Genomic DNA, 24,466 nt, shown 5'->3' on the forward strand with positions numbered 1-24,466 from the left:
TATCTTAAAGAATCTGAGGTTGAATTACCACTTAGATCAGGTGTTCTTATTACATAAGCCTTACAGAATTCCTAAAGCATGAAAACCACTAGATATCTAAAGGCAAAAAGCTATATTGTAATGTGCTTGCTGAAAGAATGTTTGACCATATTAGGGGTATCTATTGCACTAATTTTTGGTATTTATATGATAACTGGTATACCCTTACTTTATAAAATCAAACTTTTCATGGGCAAACAAATTTATTTGAATGAATATATATTTCACATGTCAGTGCTGATTCCCCACCTAGATTATATAAACCTCAAGGATGGGGACCATGTCTTAATTTTCTTATATAAAACATGTTACAGTTCTATACCTGCAGAAGATACTCTATTAATGCTTATTAGTATTCACTGAAGATGCAATCTTTCAGAGATCAAATAATTTAAATCTTACCCAAGGTCTGTCTCTCATTATCTAAATCATTACTGAGATTGTCTAAGGAAAGGTTATCACTTATGTCACTGACATAGGAGTCATCCTCAGAAATCTATGGGAAAAGAAAAATACATTTGAGTAAGAATAAACAAACCAGATTTTCGTTAAACCTTTACTCCAAATCTTCAAACATTTTGAATCCCATGTTAAAAACCTACAGAAATAATTTTGGATTACTTTCATAGAGGTCCAAACGCCTGTCTGGCTGAAAGCCGTTCACGGCAAACATCTGTTATTAAAATTTTTATACTTTCTTGAGCAGTTATCACAAAGAAAACACTCAAGATCTTAGTTATTACAAAAAATTCTTATTATTTCAGATTGCACTTTCAGAATTTGCTAGTGTTTGCACAGAATAATTATAATTTGTCTTTCAACTATTTGTGGGGAAAAAAAAGGATCTTCCATGGAAATTAAATAAGATTAGTACTTCTATATGAAAGGTGTAAAATTATCAATTCACATTTTCACAAAGCAATGCCAACTATGATACTTGCTTATTTAGGAAAGTATGTTTTTATGCATCAATATAAAACTGTATTATTATGTATTATAAATTAATTATTATAATAGCCATATTAAAATAATTATAGTAAAATAATTGCATGTTATAAATTAATATTGGTCAAATTCAGTGATTAAAAAAATAAGATACTAATTTCCAACCCTGTAGTAGAAATATTACATTATGAAATAGCTAATAGTCAAAATCATTAACCACTAATTGAAAAGAGGTATAACAAATCAAGAAACAGAAGTGAGGAAGTACCCAACACCTTCTACTTTTGCAACCTTTTCCCTGAGGTCTTGTATCTTTTCGTGTCCTCTGGGGGGGGGTGGGAGTTACAAGAAGATCCTCAGAATGCAACGGCAGAAAGAGCCCACTGAGTTTAGCATTTCTAAACAAATGAGTAAAGCAACAAAAGAGATTTTGAGGCACCTAACTGAAAACAGTGCTCAAACCTCATTTTCTGAAGAGCTTGGAGATAACAGAACTTCCTGTGCATCAAAAAACTCTGAAAGGGAGTCAGTGATGGAGAGTCTACTTTCATTGGAAAGCTGATGGACCAGAGCTCGGTTGTCATCTCTGGAGTTTTCCTATGTGAAACACAAACACAAAAATGCATATAATTAGAAACAGTCTCAAGAGAAGCAAAAATAAACAACTGATTTCGCTGCATGATACACAAGGTCACAGGCGCATGCAAACAAGCAGCTCAAAGCAGAGGTCAGCTCCAAAGTCAAGGAGAAGCAAGCCTCACACAAAACAAAATGAAAAACAAAAGTGTCCGCCACATGGACACCTCACTTTATAGGCACTATCACTGCTTAGGCACCTGCAACAAATCTCAAAGCAAAAAGAAACTGTCCAAGGTCAGTCTCGGTTCCAGTTAAGAGGGGGAAAATTCTAACACTCTCTGAATCATATCCTCTTATTCTCTACCACTGCAGGATGTTTCTTTTCATCCTAAAATTTCCTCTGAATTGTACTCAGTGTATGTCCTTGCGTGGCTGATTTGCAGCCACAATGCCTTTTTCTGCCTCCACGCTTTCCCAGAAGCCAATATGCTGTTCTTGAGGCGTCCCTTGACAAATACACGGCGTGTTTTGGTCCAGAAGTGCCCCTGGTGGCAGATCATTCATTATTCATGGATGAATGAGATAAATTCTCTTTGTCTGTCTCCAACCACAAATAACTCTGAGAGGGATGGAAACTCCCAATCCCCTTTATAAACCTCTCTACAAACAACATAATGGGGTATCATGATTTTTCCATCTTGCATGGCCCTCCCTTCTCTACTTCACTGGGTCTAAACTTCCCCGCGGGGAAGGTCCTAAATACTTGGTTTGGAAATGTGCATTCTATTCAATTTGCAAGTGAAAATTTAATACAACTCAACAAATTGAGCAACTGCTTTATGCTGGCTTTGGAGAGACATAAGGATGCACTGGCCTGAAAGAGTGGCGCAAAGAATGCACTCAGCACATGAGACCAAGACTGTAGAAGAGAGGGTACTACAGAAGGGAAGAGGAAGGTGAGGCTGATTCTATTTCGGGCTTTGGTTTGGAGGGAGAGGTGACACCTTGAGGAATGTTCCCCAGTCTAAATTCCTTCAATTCAGAGAAGATTGTTGCCCTGAACTTCCCTACAGTTCACAATTCTCACGGGGCTGATAAAGGAACAGCTTCTGCATCATATGTATGTCATAAAGGAGTCTCAGAATATTTGGAGAGCAAAAGTTACAGCAGATTATGTCTTTTCCAGAAGTTTTATGAGTTCAGGATACGCTCTTCAGTCTCATAAACAAATTATATCCAAGATGGGGATGCGATAACAGAAGGACCATAGCAGATTTTTATAATTAGTAAAGGACAAGTGGTCCCTTTATGAAATGTTTACTTCAGGAACACATTTAAATGGGTACCCCTTCCTCTTGGATTCTTCCTACGTAAGACACCTGGTCATTCAAAGGTCTTACCCATTTTAATACCCATAAAGCCTTGCGAAAAGCAGGCTTCTTTTCTGCCCTGACAAAGAGACCACATTAGGCTCTATAAACAAGTGCCACAGCTGTCACCTTCAAGGGAAAGGAATGTCTCCTCAAAACAGGAGACACCATAGTGAATGACTGAGCTCCTTTAATGCTCACTGAAACAGCAGAATCTTCCTGTGTCTTTTGGTGTGTCACTGCCACATAAGACTCTAATGATTTATTTACTTGTTCTGTTCATTAATTCATTACTAGTTGCTCCTGCTCTCTATCTTCCTTCTCCTAGTTGGATGGATCAGAAGGATTTCTTGGCTCATCAGCAATGAAAATAATATACCTAACACTAGCCCCTTCTGACGTTCTACCTCCAGAAACGTCCTATCAATACCCACTGAAAAAAAAAAAAAAAAACTCAATGGGGCTGCAGCAGCCCCAAGCCTCAGCATACTACCTTACACACACAGGACCGCACTTGTTACATATCAACCTGCTCGGTTCACTTCAACAATTTCCCCACGAGGTTGGAAGGCCTCCATGGTTGTCTATCATTTTTTTTTAAATCAACAAAGATAAACAGAAAAAAAGGGAAGGAAGGGAACACTCATAATCCTATCACACTAAAACCACTATAAGCATTTTTTAAGGAAATATAAACTATTATTATTTTTTAAATTTTTTAAATTTTAATTTTTAAATTTACATCCAAATTAGTTAGCATATAGTGCAACAATGATTTCAGGAGTAGATTCCTTAATGCCCCTTGCCCATTTAGCCCATTCCCCCTCCCACAACCCCTCCAGCAACCCTCAGTTTGTTCTCCATATTTATGAGTCTCTTAGGTTTTGCCTCCCTCCCTGTTTTTATATTATTTTTGCTTCCCTTCCCTATGTTCATCTGTTCTGTATTTTAAAGTCCTCATATGAGTGAAGTCATATGATTATTTGTCTTTCTCTGACTGACCAATTTCACTTAGCATAATACCCTCCAGTTCTATCCACATGGTTGCAAATGGCAAGATTTCATTCTTTTTGATTGCCGAGTAATACTCCATTGTATATATATATATACCACATCTTCTTTATCCATTCATCCATCGATGGACATTTGGGCTCTTCCCATCCTTTGGCTATTGTTGATAGTGCTGCTAGAAACATTGGGGTGCATGTGTCCCTTCGAAACAGCACACCTGTGTCCCTTGGATAAATACCTAGTAGTGCAACTGCTGGGTCGTAGGGTAGTTCTATTTTTAGTGTTTTGAGGAACCTCCATACTGTTTTCCAGAGTGGCTACACCAGTTTGCATCCCCACCAACAATGCAAAAGAGATCCTCTTTCTCTGCATCCTCGCCAACATCTGTTGTTGCCTGAGTTGTTAATGTTAGCCATTCTGACAGGTGTAAGATGGTATCTCATTGTGGCTAAAACCACTATAAGCATTTTGATACATTTCTCTCCCATCTTTTTTATACATATAGCTTTGCTTTAAAATAATTGTGTGTGTGTGTGTGTGTGTGTGTGTGTGTATAAACTTATATAAATATATAAAACTGGGGCAAATGGAACTGAGTAGTGAACATGTTCCCCAGTCCATTGATTTATATATAATATATATTTATAAACTTTCCCTAAACAACACTGTACCATAGTCATTTTTTCAAAATTAACATTTATCTTGAGGATAAGAGTAACATGTTTGAAAAAAAAGAAAAATGTAAATAAAATACCTATCACTTAAAGCCTCATTGCCCAGATGTGGCCCCTATTAACCTGTTGGTGTACTTTTTATTATTAAAACATGTGTGTGTGTGTGTGTGTGTGTGTGTGTGTGGTACATATATGTGTATGCATGTATATGTATTATATAAAGATACAGATTTAAGTTTGAAAAACTAGATCACACTGTAGTCTTTATATAGTCTGCTATATTCATTTAACATTATATTATGAACTTTTTCCCAGGATGTTAGCTTCTTGAGACATTAACTTTAGTTCATAGATAATACTTTGTTATGTATGTGTGTCACAAAGTGACACTTTTATGTGTTAGAAATTAAGGGCATTTCCAAATTTGTAAAGATCATGAGCATGTTTGCAAATGTCTCTTGTAAACAATGAGATAATACTTGTATCTCACTATTTCTTAGAATCAGTCCTCAGAAGCAGAATTATTAAAAATGTTAGAGGTAATACATATATGATTTAATCACACTAACAAAAGAACCTCTGTTTTCTCTATATCTTTAAGGGCATAGAATACTATAATTTAGAAAAGCTGTATGTTAAAAAAAATTGTTGTAATTTGCACTTCTTTGTTAAGAATTAGGTCTAACATTTTTTTCTTAAAAAAAAAAGAAACCTATAGAGATGTTGACATTAGGGGAGGGTACATCAGGGTGGATGGGACCTCCCTCTGCATTTCTTTGCACTTTGCTGTGAATTTATAAGTATCACAAAGTCAAAAGTTTCAAAAGAACTGTATGTATTTGGGTTTTTTCGTGAATTGGGTCCCTTTCTTCATTTGTTTATTGGGGTCTTAAGTTGCTTATTACTTATTAATTATTTACATATTAAAGACATTATCACCTAGTTAGCATTATCTAAGTCTGTCATTTTCACTGAAAATATTTTTCCTAGTTTATTATTTGTCTCTCATTTTTCCATATACACCATTTCTTTCCTAAAACAAAGGTCAGATCTAGTTAATGTGTCTTTTGCAATTTTTCTATTGCTCCCAAATTTAGAAAGTCCTCCCTACTCTAGCCATTTGATAAATATTTACGTCAATGGATTTCAGTTTGAGTTTTTATATTTAACTCCAATTCACTTACAATTCATTTTAGTGTGCAATGTGAAGATTTAAAGTGCTCAGTCAAAAGATCGCCTTTGAGCTGTGCCAAACGAATTTGTTGAATGATCCATCTCCTGCCCATTGCTTTTTTTGTTGCTTTTATCATGTGTTTGTTTCTTTTATGTGAAATGGTGTTTACATCTGAGATAGTTTTTCAGTCCATTCTCACACCATCCCCAGCATATTTCCACTGCTGGCCTGGCACATTTCCTCAATATATAGCAGGTGTGATGTTATTGAGAAAACACTATGCTTTGGGCTCACCAGATGTGGATTGACATCCCAGCCAGGTCTCTTATTAGCAGTGTGCCCTGGGGGAAGTTATTTAACCTCTCTGGTTTCCTTGTCTCTAAAATGAAACTACCATCACCTACCTCATAGAATTGTGGTTAGGTTTTCGTGAGTTAACGCATTCAAATGCACATGGAATAGAGCAAACAGATAGGCAATTGAAAGAACTAAATTCCCTGCTTCTTTTTCAGATGTATCTTTAAAGTTCTTGCCTACTTAAGCCTCTGAAATGGACTGTAGATTAAATAGAGTATTACCACCCAAAGTCACCTAGCCTTTCATTTGGAACCTAAAATAATATAAGAACTAATAAGCTGAAAGTATTAAATATTCACATTCAAAAAGATAAAGTATGAGAACTTACTAGAATGTGGGAGTCATTTCGATGGGAGATGGGTAATCTGAGCAAGTCGAACGGAAGGGAAGGGAAGGGAAGTACAGAAAACAGAGGGTCCTAGGTTGACCTCACTGTGGGGACTGCCGTTCCTTAACAGATTGCTTGGGGTGTCTGTGAGCTACCTAAGAAAAATAAACAGGAATAGAATTTTTAAGCTCTTGGGGCGGCCACTTCCAGTCACTCTCTGGTTTCCTGAAGACAAGAATGGCTTTTCCATTTCTGGGAAAGTGAGCCTGAGTCACTCAGTGAAAAGCAGGATAAAACATGGAGAATATAAAATTACTGAAAGAGGAAACAGCAAGGACGACATGCCGTCAATTCAAGACTTCAGTCTAGTGTGGCAAGTGTGAATTTGGGGGACACTACTGCTCCTCCTCCAGGACAGTTTACAGCATTTAAGCCTTCAGGTGCATTCCTTGTGAGATCAGTTTAAAAACATGCATTTAAAAAAAAAATTTTTTAACGTTTATTTATTTTTGAGACCGAGAGAGACAGAGCATGAACGGGGGAGGGTCAGAGAAAGAGGGAGACACAGAATCTGAAACAGGCTCCAGGCTCTGAGCTGTCAGCACAGAGCCCGGACGCAGGGATCGAACTCACGGAGCGCGAGATCATGACGTGAGCCGAATTCGGCTGCTTAACCGACTGAACCACCCAGGCGCCCCAAAACATGCATTTTGAAAAGACTGATTCTGGTTTCCTTTCCAAAACACAAATAGCCCCAAGTATGCACACTGAGCATAAGTACATAGAACCATAAATGAAGTGTCAACTTGCTTAAATAAATGTAGTTGGTGGAAATGCTATTTAAAAGGTAAGCACTGGGGCACCTGGGTGGCTCAGTCGGTTAAGCATCCAACTTCAGCTCAGTCATGATCTCACGGTTCATGGTTTCCAGCCCCACGTCGGGCTCTGTGTTGACAGCCCAGAGCCTGGAGCCTGCTTCAGATTCTCTGTCTCCCTCTGTCTCTGCCCCTCCCCTGCTCAAGCTCCATCTCTCAAAAATAAGTAAATGTGTAAAATACTTTTTTTAAATAAAAATAAAAGGTAGGCATTGCCTCCCAATAGACATAGAAACCCCACAGAATGCCAGTGTTTGGTGGCAAAGAACACCCATGATGGCCAGTCATGGAGACGGAGCCCTGCTTCAGCTACTGTGCAGATTCAAAAGAAAGCCCAACTGGGGAGCACATTTCTTTGCCCAGGCCTAAAATGAACGTCACCACAGGTCATGTTCGGGCGCCCAACTTTGAAGACCATTCAGTTCAGGTATGGGTTTAAATGGCTGAGAAGATCTCTTGGTGGGGAGGGAGTATGTAGAGAAATGTCGTGGTCCACCACTGACACACATCTCAGAAGTAGCAGCAGGCCTGCGAGCCTCTGCAGAGAGAGGGTAGGTCCCTTGTCAGAGAAGAGGGTCCCCTTGGCGTGCGGCCACGTGACTACGGATGCCCCGGCCTCGCCCTCGGTGCTGACCAATTTCAACCCCTAGCCTTCTCATTGCCTGTACACATGGCTTCCCACAGAGTAAAGAACTATGTGGGGGTTTTGTTTTCTTTGAGGACAGGAAAAGGAGGAAGAGGGATTAAGCTTCAACGTTGGAAACTCCTTTTATTAATTTACAGACAACACTCACGTATACACACACACACACACGGACATACACCCCTTGTATATTACCTTCTTCCCCTTTTATTTCAAATGTGCTCAGTCCAATAGATTTGTTAATAAAAAATTTAGCAATTCTGAGACAGGCATATAAATATGATAGCTAAAAGCAGTTTTAGGTCTTATTATCCCTTTTTTACTTATTTTCTGAATAATTCATTTATATTTTTCTGCAGTTTCTCATTTTAAACCTTCAAAGAACATTTTGGATAAACATCCTGTCTTGAGAAAAGACATTTTTAACATACTATTAGTGGACCAAGACACTTCAACTGTAATACAATATTTTCTCCCTCAGAAAATACAGCTGTGCTTTTTGAAAGAAAAAAAAAATCACAGGAGACGGAGAAGGGAAAGACACAAAGAAAGGGGAGGGGGTTCTCACAGAGGGAGCAAGGGATACTGGCAGGGAATTAAGATACCGTAGGGCAGAGAAAATTAGGTCTCTTCAGAAGTAGCAGGAGAAAATGTTTGTCTTTCCCCATTCCAGCAAAATCTAGTAATGATACTTAGGAGGAAAATGGGGTAAAGAAATACAAAAGGAAGAAGACTTCTTGGGGTGGGGAGGGGAGGAAGCAGTTTAACAATGCAGGAGGCACATATTCCAGAAAGCCTTCAGGGGCTCCCAGACCCTGCAGCAGCTGCCGGAGGTGGGCAGAGATGTGAGCACCACTCCCGAGAGGGAAACAGGGGCGACGTGACAGAGGATGTCAGGTGAGGGGGTGGCGGTCGTGGAAACATTCCCAGACGAGAAGCCTCACCCACCTCTGCCAGACTGTCACCCGACTTGGCAGCAGCAGGGGAATCGAGGAGCAGAGACTCAGCATGGATTCTGCATAAGCGTTCTTTAAGGTCTGTGTTTTGTGCTAGGGCCTGGAACATGTTAAAAATAGTGGGGCTCTGTTAATAAACGGATGTATCAGAAAAGCACAGCAGGGGGCCCAGTGGGATGGAGCCTTGAGTGGGGCACTTCCTGGATTTTCTCCTTGAATGCTATCCCACAGGATACTGGTTCGGAGATGCGAGGGGGATCAAAGATACTAAACTTTGGTGGTGATGTCCCTTCTCTAGTCTCACTTCTGGGGATGGAAGAAAGGGTTGACGAAGCTTTCCTTTTGGTGGAGAAGGAAGTCACCAACACCTTCAGCTCTTACTGAGGCCAGGGGTTTCGTGGCCCCTCATCCTCCCCAGATCTCTCCCAATGATCCCATGCTTCTGACACTGCTCCCACCCCTTTTGATTGGATGTCTTTAAATGCTATCTAATTTTCACACCAGTTTTACTGGATCTTGGGAAGTGTGCTTAAAAGCAGTATTCTGAGGAAGATTAATTTTATTATTTTCCAATACAGGTGATGATAGTTTTCTTCATTCTTCATGACTAAGACATATTATTGAAAACAGCAACAATGTACTTTCACTTACCTGGATGAAGGCTAGGAACCAGGGTCCTGGGAATGGGGGGAGGGATGTGAGCACACACAAACCCACCCCTGGGCAGGTCTGATTCCCTGTCCTAACCTCCCAGTGGGAAGCAACTGACTGGAAGGTAGAGGGAGATGTTTCCAAATGATCTGTCTTTGGAAAGGAACAAATGTGCCTGACTGTGACCCCCAGACACTCCCACAATCAGCCCCTTGGGTGCTTGTACAAAAATCGGTCCTGTCTGTCTGTCTTCCAGGCTCTATTCCAAGAATCTCAGATCCTTTCCCATCCATTAGTGCCCACAGGGTCTACCTGCTGAGACCACAGAAGGATATGGCACTGTCTGGCCTACTGCCTGGGTCTCAAACAGGAGGTTGGTTTTATTTTTTATAACCAGGAATAGAATGGGCTATTTGGAAATACTGAGTAAATGTTCTTAATTCACACAAGTACATGTAACAATCTCTATGGGTAGTCCCTTATTTCTGACCAACATGTTGCTGGCATCTAAGTGTAAGTGGCTAGAATCTATACCAGTGGCTATAATCTTAGTATGGCCTGAAAAAAAATGTGTTACTTTAGCAGCTTCTCTTTCCTTCATAAGCCACGGGCAGAAGGAGAATACTGACTGCATATACAGCCCAAACATATCTATTCTGATAGCCTTGAGATGGCACTAAAAATTTTATTTTTAAAAAACAAGTCTTGGGCCACCTGGGTGGCTTAGTTGGTTAAGCATCTCTTAGTCACCAAGCAACTCTTGGTGTTGGCACAGGTCATGATCTCATGGTTTGTAAGTTTGAGCCCTGTGTCAGGCTCCCTGATGACAATGCAGAGCCTGCTTGGAATTCTCTCTCTCTCAAAATAAATCAATAAACTTAAAAAAAAAAAAAAGTCTGGAATCTAATCCAGGATCCAAGCCGAAAAGAGGAAAGAAAGGATCATTCTGTTATATCTTTAGTTTCCAAAATCCTGGACATGGGGGAGAATTCCTTATCAAAGGTTAACAACTTTGACCTAGGATACCCCTGCCCACTACCAGACAAGCAGACTAACAAGATGAGGCTAGACCTCCAAGGGAGGAGGGCAGGAGAGAGGAAGACCACAGTGAAAGGAATTCTGGGGAGCCCATTAGAGGAACCTTTTAAATGTACGAAAAGTCAACCTACCGGGAACAACAAAAAAAGCTTTTTAGCACTAAAAAATAAACTCAAAAGAGAACTCACTTTACTTTTCCCAAACCAGAGTAGCACCCAGTATGGCTGTCCACTACAATCCAAAAGGGGGTGTTTCTATTTCTGACCTTAGAAAACCCAGAGTTCCTCAGGGTGGATGACATTGAGACTCTCTACATAGACTAAGCCCACATTATTTTTTTTATTTCTTTCAAGGGTAATATACCTGGAACTTCCACCGGCTAAATATTCCTCAAGTATGTTTCAAGAATATGTACTACTGCTAATGTATTTCCTATTAACGTCACACCAAAATCATTACTTTACTTTTCTCAGTAACATGATGAATCGAAAAGATGAATGGATATTTTCTAGTTCTCTCAAAGCCTTAATTAGCCTCTGAAAACAAGATCCTAAAGTCCATCTGCCCAACCTGACCCTAAATAAAAAGTTCAGTATTGCTTCATCTAGTAATTTTCACTTCAAAAGTGCACACGCTTTCTCTTTACAATAGGAATTCTAAAGGACAGCAAAGATCAGGAGCAAATAAGTATGTAATTTTAAAATTTCTCCAGCTTTTCAGTAGATAGAGTGAGCAACCAGACAACATCCGCTATTCAAAGTAAAATCCTAGGATATCGTGCTTGAGTGGAACCCAACTGGAATCAGGGGGAAAAGGAGAGAGAGTGAATAACAGAAGGGCTTAGTGAAAAACATCTGAAGCTTGGCCGTGATTTTCGTTATTATGAAAACACAATGGTTATCTGACATTCCATATGACTCATCTCTTTGTGCCTGTACAGGAAAAAGAAGCTAAATGTTTTATATTACCCAAATCAAATAAAATAACTTCAAAATAACTTTGAAACGTGGTAAACAGGATGAGTGCTGTAGAGCAGAAAACATAAAAGTAAATTCGAAATTGCCCTTCTGCTATCTGTCATTTGCAAAGCCAATCTAAGCATAAGAAATCTTAGATACATTGGGCACCTAGGTGGCTCAGTCCGTTAAGCCTCTGACTTCGGCTCAGATCATGATCTCACTGTCTGTGGGTTCGAGCCCCGCTTTGGGCTCTGTGCTGACAGCTCAGAGCCTGGAACCTGCTTCCGATTCTGTGTCTCCCTCTCTCTCTGTCCCTCCCTGCTCTCGCTCTCTCTCTCTCTCTCTCTCTCAAAAATAAAGATTTAAAACAATTAAAAAAATAAAAAAGAAATCTTAGGTACAGAAATCTCCAAACTGTCGGATTTTATATCAACAGACAAATGTCTGCGAGAGTCACGCAAACACACAACAAAAGCTTTACAGAAACAGAAAAAAAATCAAGATAAATAGAAGGAAACCAAACTTAAAGTATCTAATGCTCAATGAAATACTAGCTACTAAGATTTGAGTAGACTCAGTTTTGATATTCAGAATTAGCAAATCTGATGAAAGGTTAAAATATCATTTGGATAATTTGTTTGGTTTTCTCATGAATTTTCAACACAACAATGGAGTTGGAAAATACAAATAAATAAAATCATGAGCCTGGCCACATGACATGCAACTTACAGATGACAGGGCGTGCTTCAGACCAATGACCTGGGCCGAGGGGGAGGAGGAGACGTCCTGTTCCATCAGCTGCTTGAGTTTTTCTCTCTCCGTTGATATGGTATTAAAAGCTGACCTTAAAGTGAAGTAAACTATAAAGATATAATCATTATAAAAAGGAATAAAGGAAGAGGCTTAATTAAAAACAAGATAAAGAGAGATGTATTTCTTTTTTTTATTTTTATTTTTTTACATTTATTTATTTTTGAGAGACAGAGAAAGACAGAGCACAAGTCGTGGAGGGGCAGAGATAGAAGGAGACACAGAATCCGAAGCAAGCTCCAGGCTCTGAGCTGTCAGCACAGAGCCCGATGCGGGGCTCGAACTCACAAACAGATCATGACCTGAGCCAAAGTTGGACACTTAACCGACTGAGTCACCCAGGCGCCCCAAGAGATGTATTTCTTACAAAAGAACTTAGAAAAGTAACAGCCCTGAATAATGAACTGAATTATGCAGCAAATGCACACTAATTGACTTTTAAGAAACACATCTGGAAGGCACAACACCAAGTGGGAACTCTAACTTAAACTATGGACTCTGGGTGCTAATGATGTTTCACTGTAGGTTCACCTGTTGTAGCAAATGGACCATGCTGGTAGAATGTTGACAGTGGAGGAGGTTGTGTGTGTGTGGGGGGGGGGGGGGGGGGGGGCAGGGATATGGGAACTTTGTACTTTCTGCTCAATTTTGCTATGAATCTAAAACTGCTCTCAAAAAAAAGTCTATGAAAAAATTTAAAATCATACACATTTGTCAATTCCAACCCCCCAATCCACTATAAAATCCCAAGAATTTATGACTTATTGAGCTATTTTGAGACTTGAAAGGACACTTCTGGATTCTCAATTATCAACATTTAGTTTTGTTTGTATCCCCCAAGACTGCAAATATTTGAAAATAAAGCTCATTGCTTGTTGGGGGAAATGGTGACAATCCAGCCAAGAAAGTAGACAGCACCTTAACCAGGTGACCAAAATTAATCCCCCGTGAGGCTCAGCTGGACTCCAGGTGTAATATCTTGAAAAAGATACACCTTCGTTTTTGTTGTACAGCAACCAGGGACAGACAACTCCAAAATGAGGAACACCTTATTTTTAAAAATTGACCTGATTCTCCAAAAGTATCAATTTCACCAAAAAAAAAAAAAAAAAAAAAAAAAAAAAGGTTGAGGAACTGTTCCCAGTTGCAAGACACTGAAGAGACATGACAATTAATGCAGTACATGATCATGGACCAGATCCTGTACTGAAGGGGAAAAGTACCATTAAAGGGCATTATCGGGACTATGGACAGCATCTGGACATGGAAAATAGAATAGACGAAAGTATTGTTTCAACATAAAATTTCATAACTAAACTGTGGTTAAGTAATAGACTATCCCTATTCTTAGGAAATATACACTACGGTATAAAGGCATACAGAAAGATATCATGTAGGATTCCCACTCTCACACGGTTCAGAAAAATAAACACATGCACGCATGTGCACATATGGTGTGTGTGTGTGTGTGTGTGTGTGTGTGTGTGTGTGTGTAAAGAGAGAGATAAAATATATGTGGAAAAATATTAACAAATGATAAATTTGGGTAAAGGATACATGGGACTTCTTTGTATTCTTCTTGCAACGTGTCTGTAAATTTGAAATTATTTTAGGGTATTACCTACCCTCTTTCTTATCAGTCTTCCAACTGCTTGACCCAGAATCCTCCAGCTCTAAGCCTGGCATCCAGCCACTCTGTTCACTTTAGTGAGAGCTTAGCACCTCTAGGAGCTCAGAGGCCTGAACTAAAGTTTTTAAAAACCGCTAACACATATGACAAAAAATTCGTCAAATTTTGACCACATTGAGTTATCTCCTAGGGATGGGGAACCACCATCTAAATTACTGATCATGGATACCCTATTTGGATATTATCTTTCCAGTCTCCTTTACTATATTTTGTTTTAGAAAGGTAACCAAGGAAGAGACAGAGACATACTTCTTCTCAGATGGCCTGGCATATTATTGAATTCCACAGGGTTGCATTTTTAGAGGCATTGTCATTCAAGAGTGGCCTATTTAGTATCACAGAAACTAAATACGTATTATTGACTTACTTCCTCATTTCACAGCCACAAGGACAACTGCACCTCCCTATAGGTTGTTGCTGAACTTGTCTGAGGCTGTGGTGTTCAGGGATGGATTTAGACCATCTTCATAAAGTCATGGTACAAATAAGCAATTTGTTTAAACACACACACAGTTTCCTAGGTTATTAGTACAATTCATGTCTTCTCTTTTGTCAACAGAAGACAGGGTAAATAGGTACTAAAGGCCAATAGGCACCAAGTTTTCTAACAATGTCTATGAAACACACTCAACTCTGATTTAACCAATTTCATTGAGCAAAATAATGGGCAGTACAACCAAGTAAGCAACAGTGTGGGCTCTGAACCAGCCCTGGATTCTTCCCAGCTCTATCACTTATTCACTGCATGACTCTGGACAAATATATGCCATTCCTGAACCCCAGTTTCCTCATTTGTGAATAAGGGTCATAACAGTGTTTACTTTGTAAGATGATTACAGGGATTAAATAAGGTAATGCAGCAAAAGCAAATGGCCCAGTGGATAGCGTAGAATAAATAATCAATGTTGCTGCAATAATAATAGTGATGGTGATAAAAGCAACATGGAGGCGAGCAGTGGTGACTGCATTCTCTTGAAATATGGGCAGCAGTTTTAAGGGAGTCCTTGGGTCTCTTGCCGGGACAACACTGGTAAATAACTGCACACAGGATGCAGGGTCTATGAATGAGGGAATGACCAGCGTCTGTTCGGCAGAAGAACATTCTCAGCTGGGGGGCAACAAACCCCACAAGTAACTCAGCATTTTACGTCCTAGTATATAGACAAGCCCCCCAACACACACGCTCCAGAAGACACCCATGCCCATCTGAGAGGGCCCCGGGGGAATACCTCTTCACTATCATGGTTTCATTGTTGTGTTTTGGTCTTTTTTTAAGATTGATTGATTGATTGATTGATAGAAAGCAGGGGCAGAGAAGGAGAGAAAGAGAATCTCAAGCAGGCTCCACGCAGCACAGTGCAGAGCCTGACACAGGGCTCGAAATCATGAACCACGAGATCATGACCTGAGCTGAAACCAAGAGTTGGGTACTTAACCAAGGGAACCACCCAGGTGCCCCTGTTTTTTTTGTCTTTGGCCTAAGTTTCCTTAATGTATTATGACAATTAAGTTGTTCTCTTTAAATTGGGGTATAATTAACAGTAACATTATATTAGTTTTGGTGTATACCATGATTCGGTATCTGTATCCACTGCAAAATGATCACCACAATAAGTCCAGTTAACATCTGTCACTTCACATAGTTACAGAGGAAACATTATTCCCCCCACGTCACGTGTAGTGCTTTAAATGAAGTAAATGTGGCACTCAGCTGGCTGGCACTTTAGCAGATCAATTCCTCTGGCTTTCAGATGGCCTGCCGTAAAGCAAGGCTTTCAACCTGATGAGAACATTCCATTTAAAGTTGGCAGAATATACACCACTTGGCTCAAAATGGATAGCTGACAAGACTCCAGTGGGCATAAAATAAGCAGAAAGAAACTCAGATAGTCACTATATTGGGTTTTAAGGTGTGAAGGGCTTTCTAAACCACCTGACAAAGGAGCTTGGAAGAGCAGACCGCCATGCACTGAATTTCTTAAATGACTGTTTAGGCCCACTCAGAACTCATTCACAGCATAAGGATCCAGCATACACAGAGGGACTGCTAGAGGCTGATCACGGGAGACGATATGTATATTAATCATTAAAGACACATGATCCCAGAAGTGAGGACTATTCTCTGTGACAGAATGTTTTCTTACTAATTTCTAACATGATGCTAGAGAAAAATTAAAAAACTTACAAAGAGAGGAAATCCAAATACATATATCACATTTATGGATATCTGACAATGAGCAAAACCACACAGAAAGTCTTCAATGCTCAGAGCCACAGAGAACCCCAAAGATCACTAAGGCCACCTGCCATATAGGATGACCAACTCCTCTCTGTCTCCAAACTTTCTCGTCAGTGGTTTTGGACCATGTTTGCCAAGGCATTTGCTGTCTCCTACAGCAGTCTGTTCTGCTCCTAGACTCTGATGTGGGGAAGGAAGCCCTCCTGTTCCCAAGTCGAAATTTTCTCAGGGCCTCCTCATTGGCAAACCGAACTACCTCTTCATTCAAGTGGTGTTCAAATATCAAAAGGCAATTCTGACATCTCTATTTACACGTCTTTCCCAGACTGTCTTTAGCCATTCCTCAGACCGCCTCACTGTACTAAGAGAGTGGGACGCAGGTTGAGTTTTGACAGAATGGAGCGCCATAAGCCTCAGACTATTGACTCTTGGTGACCACTACCTTTCCCATTTCTACAGGCTTCCACGGTATTCTTTTATTGAGTTACACGGTGAGAGTACGGTTAGCACGTTTGGATGGTGAAAGGTGGTACTTAAGGACAGCTGTCGTCTTAATTTACCTGAACTCTATTGTTTAATGTGTTCCTTCTCCAGGAGTTTCTCAGCATCACAAAAAAATAGGTCTTGGGGAAGACAGGAATACCATAGACACCACTTCTATGGAGGCAGTGTGGTCCAAAGGAAAGACATTTTGTAATAAGGCAAATGTGAACTGAAATCCTACCCCTACCTATTTGTTGCCATTTAGATTTTGGACAAATCCTTGGTTTTCACATCTGTACATGTTTCTAATGCCCACATCTCAAGAGTGCTTTAAGGAATCAGTGAGAAAATATGCTATCATATAGCACCCAACCTAATTTTTCATTCCCTTTTTAATGAAAAGCACACGTACGAATTTTCTTTAAAATGATAACACATCTAAAAGATCAGACTTGATCTTCTGAAATCTGCTTCCTCTAATTTTCAAACCTCATAGGATATCCATGGTTCAAACCTCACAGGCTATCTAACTGATATTCTATCCAAACGGTCCTTTCATTTAGATACAGTAGGTAATTTGACTGAATGGTCCTACTTACTTTCTGATAATTTACATAAATACAATTGCTCAGCAGATTTTTATGCTGAATCCTAAATTATGTTTGATAAATGATCTGGCTTTTCTTTAAGTTCTGTATATCTTCTGACTTATAATCTGTGACATGCTTGGCTTTTTATCCAATGCTTCCATAAACTCAAAACAGTGCAGAAGATGATCCTTCAACAGTTAAAAACTCAGCACAGCAAAAGAATCAGGAACAAAAGGACACTAAATAATAAAATACAGTTTAATTTTGTTCTACTTTTAACCTTTTCATTTGTAAATGAGGATTTCCCTCACTGAAAATGCCCTCGGGAAGTATCATTAAACCTACCTGTAGAAGTATCATTAAACCTAACCTTTTTCATCCACAGTAGAACAGAAATGGCCACTTCCAGGGGCGCCTGGGTGGCTCGGTCGGTTAAGCAGCCGACTTCGGCTCAGGTCATGATCTCACGGTCCGTGAGTTCGAGCCCCACGTCGGGCTCTGTGCTGACAGCTCAGACCCTGGAGCCTGTTTCAGATTCTGTGTCTCCCTCTCTCTCTCTGCCCCTCCCCTGTTCATGCTCTGTCTCAAAGATAAATAAACGTTAAAAAAAAAAATTAAAAAAAAAAAATGGCCACTTCCATACCCTGGACCCTGTTCTTATCCTATCCCTTGCTTTCCCACCCTACAACTGTTCACCATATTCAGTCATTCCTGTTTTGGCTACTAATAGAACCCTGTCTCATAAAACCTTCTTGTACCAATAAGCGACAACATGAATTCTTTCTATTCAGGACAAAATAACCAATCAGAGAAAAGAGTTACAGAATCTGAGACCCAAAAGTCAGTAGAACTGCTGTAGGACATTTAATGGATGAGGCAACCAAGGCCCAGAGACATTAACTGGTGAGATCAAAATTCCACAGCTGATCATAACAGACTGGCCTAGAATGAATGCCTGTCTTCTGACTCAGACAATAGAGAGGATTAGCTCCAAAAAGGTTTATTATTTACCATGTTTCCTGCATTATGTTTCTCAAGAACTTTAGTTCCTGAGTGCCAATAGCTACTAGGAAGTGGGGGGAAAATCACTGACTTAAACAAAACTAACAGCCCTCTTTGCTGCAGGACTTCTCAGCGCCTTTAATATTTACTATTCTTGTGTAAATTCACAGGGGACCATAGTCAGTAGTGTTTTCCCAACATTTTTAATCATGGAATTCTTTTGCTTTTAAAAGCATTTTATGGGTAAAGTGTTCCACGAAACATATTTGGAGAGATGTAAAAGTTAATATATGCAATGTAAATTCCTTAAGGACTTTTAAGTTTTAGTACTTTTTGTTCTCTATTTGCTTACATGTGTGTCAATTATGCATGCAAAGCCAGACACATGAACCAATGAAAACTATTTCAACGATGCGCCGTTAAAAGTCAAATTTAGTTTATAATATATAAGAAGGACTTTTTCAACGATGATGGGTATACATTAGCTGTCTACCCTTTGATCCAATCTTCTACAAAACAGGCTTCAGATGCATTTAACAAATTCAAGGAAAAGTAGGTTACAGAGACTATATTACAACATCCGTGGAATTCTTATGTTTAGTTTACTTGCTCCGAATCACAATCAATAGATTAGTCATACAGTCAAGAAACTGCAATAAAAACCATCAGTGACAAAATCAGGCTCACACAAGGCAGACAGGTCAAGATGCTGTGAGCTTGAATGCATGGAAGTGAGAAAGCACGCAAGGTCACAGGACTGAGGACAAACCTGAGAAGTATCTCTATTCCACGAGGCCTCTGAGTCCCAGCCTGTGTAAAAGGGACTCCCAGAGATCTTTTCAGTGTGTGCAAGTGTACTTTAGAACCACAGCAATGAAACACAGCTTGTTAGGCTCCCTGTGGAATTCAAGTCTGTAGTAAGCCCATGGGGCAAAGGCTGTTGTTCAATAAACACACCTGGTCTTTTCTCAGAGCACAAACCTTGACCTAGTCTAGGTATGGGGCAGCCCTGCAGCCAGCTGTTTTGAACAAAGCCTGAAAGACAAAACAGCTGGCTGGAGCCCAGTGTAGACTTTCTGCAAGGTCGAGCCCTCTGCAGGAGGAAAGGATCAGCGGATTGACTCAATACGGCAACCTCTCTCTGTTCTGCTGAGGAAGCAGCTTCTTCAACGTATAAAATTCAGGATATCCCTTCTCTGAGGAGGCATTATCTTCTCAGTTAAAAGACGGTTTGGGTTGTTAAAAAGAAGTGCTCTTTTGCAGGAATTCCCTCTCACAAAGCCTAAAATGCAATGCCGTAATTGCACTCGACCCTTTAATACTAGAGAACATGCAAGAGCCTGTGCGAAGAGCTTTGAAGGGGTCGGGGGAAGCAATTCTTCCCATTTCACAGGTGGTACAACGGTATTGCAAACAGTGACAGAGTTCTAATGGCAACTAGAACAAGGGTTTGAGGTGGGAATTTTTAAAGGACGTGAAGTGGTTTCCTCATAGCCACATGCTTCATGTTTGTGGGGTAAGGGAAAAAAAGCTGAAAGAATCAATAAGGTCATGGGAGAAAAACATGGGGCTGGGAGAAGAAGGCAGCAGATCTCGTACCTTCTTTTCTCTCACTTCAAACACTGTCCCCCCGCCCCCACTTAAAACTTTTAAACCCATTTTCTCCTTTAAAAAATAACACACCGGGGCACCTGGCTGGCTCAGTTTGTTAAGCAGTCTGGCTGTTGATTCCGGCTCAGATCATGATCTCACGGTTCTTGAGACTGAGCCGCGTGTCGGGCTCTGTGCTGACAGGATGGAGTCTGCTTGGGATTTTCTCCCTCTGACCCTCTCCACCTCTCGCACACACGCTCTCTCTCTCAAAATAAATAAATAAACTTAAAAAAAAAAGGCAGTAAGAACATAATAAGTACTTATAACTCTAGCCTCCATCACTAAAATGCTGGTGTAGATCCTTCCAGACGTTTTAGTATGCCTATATATGCCAGATTTATAAAGTTGGGGTTTTTTTCTAAAAAAATAGAATCATACCTATATCGTTTTGAGACCTGTATTTTTACACAATGGTATGTTGTGAACTTCTTCCTATGTCTATAAAAGTAGCCCTGGTCACCCCATCCCTCAGGGTGGTGAGACACAGGTAAGGAGCATAGACTGTGGGCGAGGGAGGATAGGATACAAGTCTCAGGTTGTCCACTTTCTACCGCTATCTTACACAGGAAGCTCTTCAGCTTCTCGAAGGTTCAGCTTTCTTATCTGTGCAACAAAAATTACAATAACATCTGCTCCATAGGTTGCTTCTAGAATGAAATGAAACAGTGCATGGAAAGTGCTTAACAAATACCTGACATAATAGCTATGTGCTCAATATGAGGTCGCTATTTTTATTATTGTGGCTGTTGAGTCTTCTACTGTGTAATTATATTACATTAAAAAATGCAATTTCCCTATTGTTTGGCATTTAGGTTATTTCTAACTAAAAAAAAAAAAACTTTCTATTTTGAAATCATCATAGATTTATAGGAAGTGGCAAAAGTAGTATAGGGAAGTCTGGGGTACCCTGTATCCAGTTCCCACGGGGGTAACATCTTACATAACTATGCTACACTATCCAACCCAGGAGAACTGACATCTTATTCAGCCATCACCAGTTTTACATGCTCTTATGTGTGTAAAATATAGGTCAAGGCAATTTTATCACATGCATGGGTTCATGGAACCACCACCACACTTAGGATCAGAACTTTGCATTACCACCAAGATCCCTCCTGATACCCCTTCATAATCACACCCATACTTTTCCCCTTTCCCTCCTCCCTCTCCCTAAGCCATGGCAACCACTAATCTCTTCTCCAGCAACACCATTTTATCCCTTCAAAAGTATTAATAGGTGGAAGCATACACTATGTCACCATTTGAACCTGGCTTTCACTCATCATAATGTCCTTGAGATCCATCCAAGGAACTATGCATATCAGTATCTGTTCGTTTGTATTGTTGAGCTGTATCCCACTGTGTGGACGTCCCATAGTTTGTTTAATCATGCGCCTGTTGAAGGACATTTGGGTTGTTCCAATCTTTGGCTAATAGCTAATACAAATAAACCCGCTCGGAACATTTGTGCGTAGGGTTTTGTGTAGACTTAAGTTTACATTTCTCTGGGATAAATGCCCAGGAATGTGAATGTTGAGTTATATGGTAAGTGCATGTTTAGTTTTATATAAAGCTGCCAAACCATTGTCCAGAGTGGCTGCCCCATCTCTCATTGCCGCCAGCAATATATGAGAGATCTAGTTTCTCCGTGTTCTCACCAGCATTTGGTACTGTCTTGTTTTGGAGCTATAATCGGGGTATGGTAATCTCATCCTGGCTTTAATTTGCATTTCCCTAATGGCTAATGATGTTGAACATCTATTCCTAATTTTTGATATAAGCAGTGCTACAATGGGTATCTCTATTTGGGTGAATTTTAAATTAATTCCTACGAATGAATTCTTCAAAGTGGAATTGCTGGATAGATTTTTTTTTTTTTTTAACTTGAAACATAATGTCATACTGCTCTCTGGAAGAGTACCAATTGATAGCCCCCATCAGCAGCATGTGAACCACTCAGCTTTTAAAGAATACCTAACACTCTCACTATTTCCCCTAAGGGCTTAAAAAGAAACTTCTTGTCAATACATTCCCTAGTACCCGAGAAATAAAGTAAAAATTAGATTGCCCCAAATCCTAACAGAGCAGAAAATGAACCAACCAAGATTCTCTCTCCAAGGACATCCCACATCCAGACATGCATCTAACATTTTCATCAAACACATTAGGAAGAAAGAAAACTCATTTACCTTTATGAGCAATATGACACAGTTCTTCTTGCATTTTAGAAAACTCTGATGAGGTTTCAGAGCCATCAGAATAATTTTTCTCTTCTCCAAAATCTAATGTTGACAAATTAGGGTTGGAGGAATGTAGTCTTACTGGGCCAGGAAAAGGTTTAGGGACCTAAAGTGACACCAAAGGGAGACATTTCTTTTCAGATGCAAATGGCTTAGAATATTTACTGTTTCTAAGATTAGAAAGTAGTGCGAGAAGAACATTTTCGAGGTACATCTTTCTGTTGAGATAACTTAAAAATAAATGAAAACCCAGGAAAGCACTTTCTCCAGCAACTTGCTCTGGCTTCTTGCAAAAGAAAAATGGGTGAGAAATCACATGTTCTTTTGGAGATGATAGAAGCATTAAAGCTCTAGGTTGAAATGACAGCTAAAGCTGCCAGGCTCTTTCCCGTTGATACTCAATTCCTTCCTCCTGGCAATAATCACCCAGTATCTATGTTGTTAACAGTGCATAGGTTTAAAAATGTTTCTTTAATTTGCATCTGGTGCTTCTACAAAAGCAACTTCTCACATGCTTGCACACAAATCACTCTTTGCTTCAAAAGTTCTTAATCTCCACCCCTAAGGTGCTTTGAACAAAGAGTGTATAAGAGTATAGCAGATCACTTATCCATTACGCTCCTGATTTATTTGACCCTAACAATGTCCCAACTTAATATGCAATGGCTGAGCTGCAAATCTTGGCCTCTGGCTTGGCTGTGCACTGGGAAAGTAGGTGGCCAGTGTAACACAGTGAAACTCTGATGGGGGTTTGGGAGGTTGGAGACAAGAGACAAGACAGAGTCTGCACAATGTCCCATTTCCAGAGAACTCAGTCAGTGGGCTCAAAGGGATGAGTTGTCCATGGACTGGCAGGAGAACAGGCGGGTCAGAGCACACACACAAGGAGGGAAGAGGGCAGGCAGGCCAAGCATATATAAAGGGGAAACCAAAGTCCTAGAAATGGCTGCAGCGCCTCCAACCTCATACCATTTTCCCCTTACCCAATTCTACTACATGCTTATCCTAGTATCCAGAAAATCTAAGTGATTAAATTTCCCTCTGCCCAGGGTATTTATGAGAACAACTATAGAAAATCCACTTGTCTATTCTATTTGAGTCCAAGCAGCCCCCAGCATGCGGCATGGAGAGCAGGGAAGCGATGGTTACCTGCAGTGTTCCTTTAGCATCTTTGCCAATAGCTCTGGACCGCCACCTCCTGTGTGATCTTTTTTCCTTTTTAGGACTCTCAAAAGCTCCACCCTTTGTTTCAAAACAGGAAAGAGAGCACAGAAAGTAAGGGAAAACTGCAAGCAAAGTGCCCACCTCCATCCCCTTGAATTTGGCTGAAGCAACCGGCCAGATAATGTCCTACTGTTAGTACGAGGCTGGGGAGGAGAGAGGAAAGCAGGAAAACACCAGAATGCACACAGAAGAGGGATCTGGCTGACCTGGATGGCGTTGATAGCTGGCGCCGAATAGGTCCGATGCAGGACGTCCATACTTTGTAGGAGCTGGCTCATTTCCACCAGGTAGGCATGACAGTGTGCCAGGTCTGGGGGACAGGAGCAAAAGGAAGCTTCATAGCTCTTATCTTGGCATCCAGGTTTCGCTATGCTAGTGCCAACTACCTTCTGTACTCGTCTATACTATTTGATTTTCATCTGTACGGGGAAGAAATTTTATTTCCTTTTTTACAGAAGAGGCAGTATACTGTCACGGTTAAGCGCACAGATTTGGAGCACCAGGCTGCCTCGGTTTGAACACTTCATGAACTGTGAATCTTGGGTGAATTCCGTAACTTCTCTGTGCCTCAGTTCCCTCATCTGGGAAAGGGAGATAATTATATACCTGCTTTCATATGTTGAATGGTTGACATATGCGGCATGCTTGTAGAGTGCTGGCATACTGTGAACACTAAATAAATCAGCTATCATCATTATTACCATTATTTCAAGTATTACATCATCTGCTTATAAGGACTCCAGACAGGCTAAATGAATAAAACAAAATGAAGGTTATATTGGTCTCTAAGGAAAACTGTGGATCAGGGACCCATATGAGACTTTGATGATCCTCTGCAGGTTGACCTCAGAGGAACTAACCTAAGTTCTCATACCACTTCCTCCGTCACTAACTCCAAAGATAGTCCTTAATTTGCCGCTCACTGGATGATGCCTT

The 24,466-nt window shown here is 40.2% G+C and overlaps 1 protein-coding gene across 6 annotated transcripts in view; it reads right to left on the reverse strand.

The window, feature by feature from the left end:
* Nucleotides 1-24,466, reverse strand: part of OSBPL3 (oxysterol binding protein like 3) — a 177,712-nt gene that overhangs the window by 36,959 nt on the left and 116,287 nt on the right. For 3 of the 6 annotated variants that reach the window (XM_006929256.5, XM_019825608.3, XM_019825609.3), the window contains 7 exons: nucleotides 23,737-23,840; nucleotides 23,456-23,548; nucleotides 22,256-22,412; nucleotides 12,329-12,459; nucleotides 8,944-9,051; nucleotides 1,447-1,581; nucleotides 442-535 (listed from right to left, as the gene is read on the reverse strand). In XM_006929256.5, coding sequence (XP_006929318.1) covers nucleotides 442-535; nucleotides 1,447-1,581; nucleotides 8,944-9,051; nucleotides 12,329-12,459; nucleotides 22,256-22,412; nucleotides 23,456-23,548; nucleotides 23,737-23,840 — 822 coding nt within the window. The remainder of the gene's footprint in view (nucleotides 1-441; nucleotides 536-1,446; nucleotides 1,582-8,943; nucleotides 9,052-12,328; nucleotides 12,460-22,255; nucleotides 22,413-23,455; nucleotides 23,549-23,736; nucleotides 23,841-24,466) is intronic. The other 3 variants (XM_019825610.3, XM_003982867.6, XM_003982866.6) reach the window with 3 other exon arrangements.

The sequence above is a fragment of the Felis catus genome, chromosome A2 (assembly GCF_018350175.1).
Source record: "Felis catus isolate Fca126 chromosome A2, F.catus_Fca126_mat1.0, whole genome shotgun sequence".
In the NCBI taxonomy this organism is placed as follows: Eukaryota; Metazoa; Chordata; class Mammalia; order Carnivora; family Felidae; genus Felis; species Felis catus.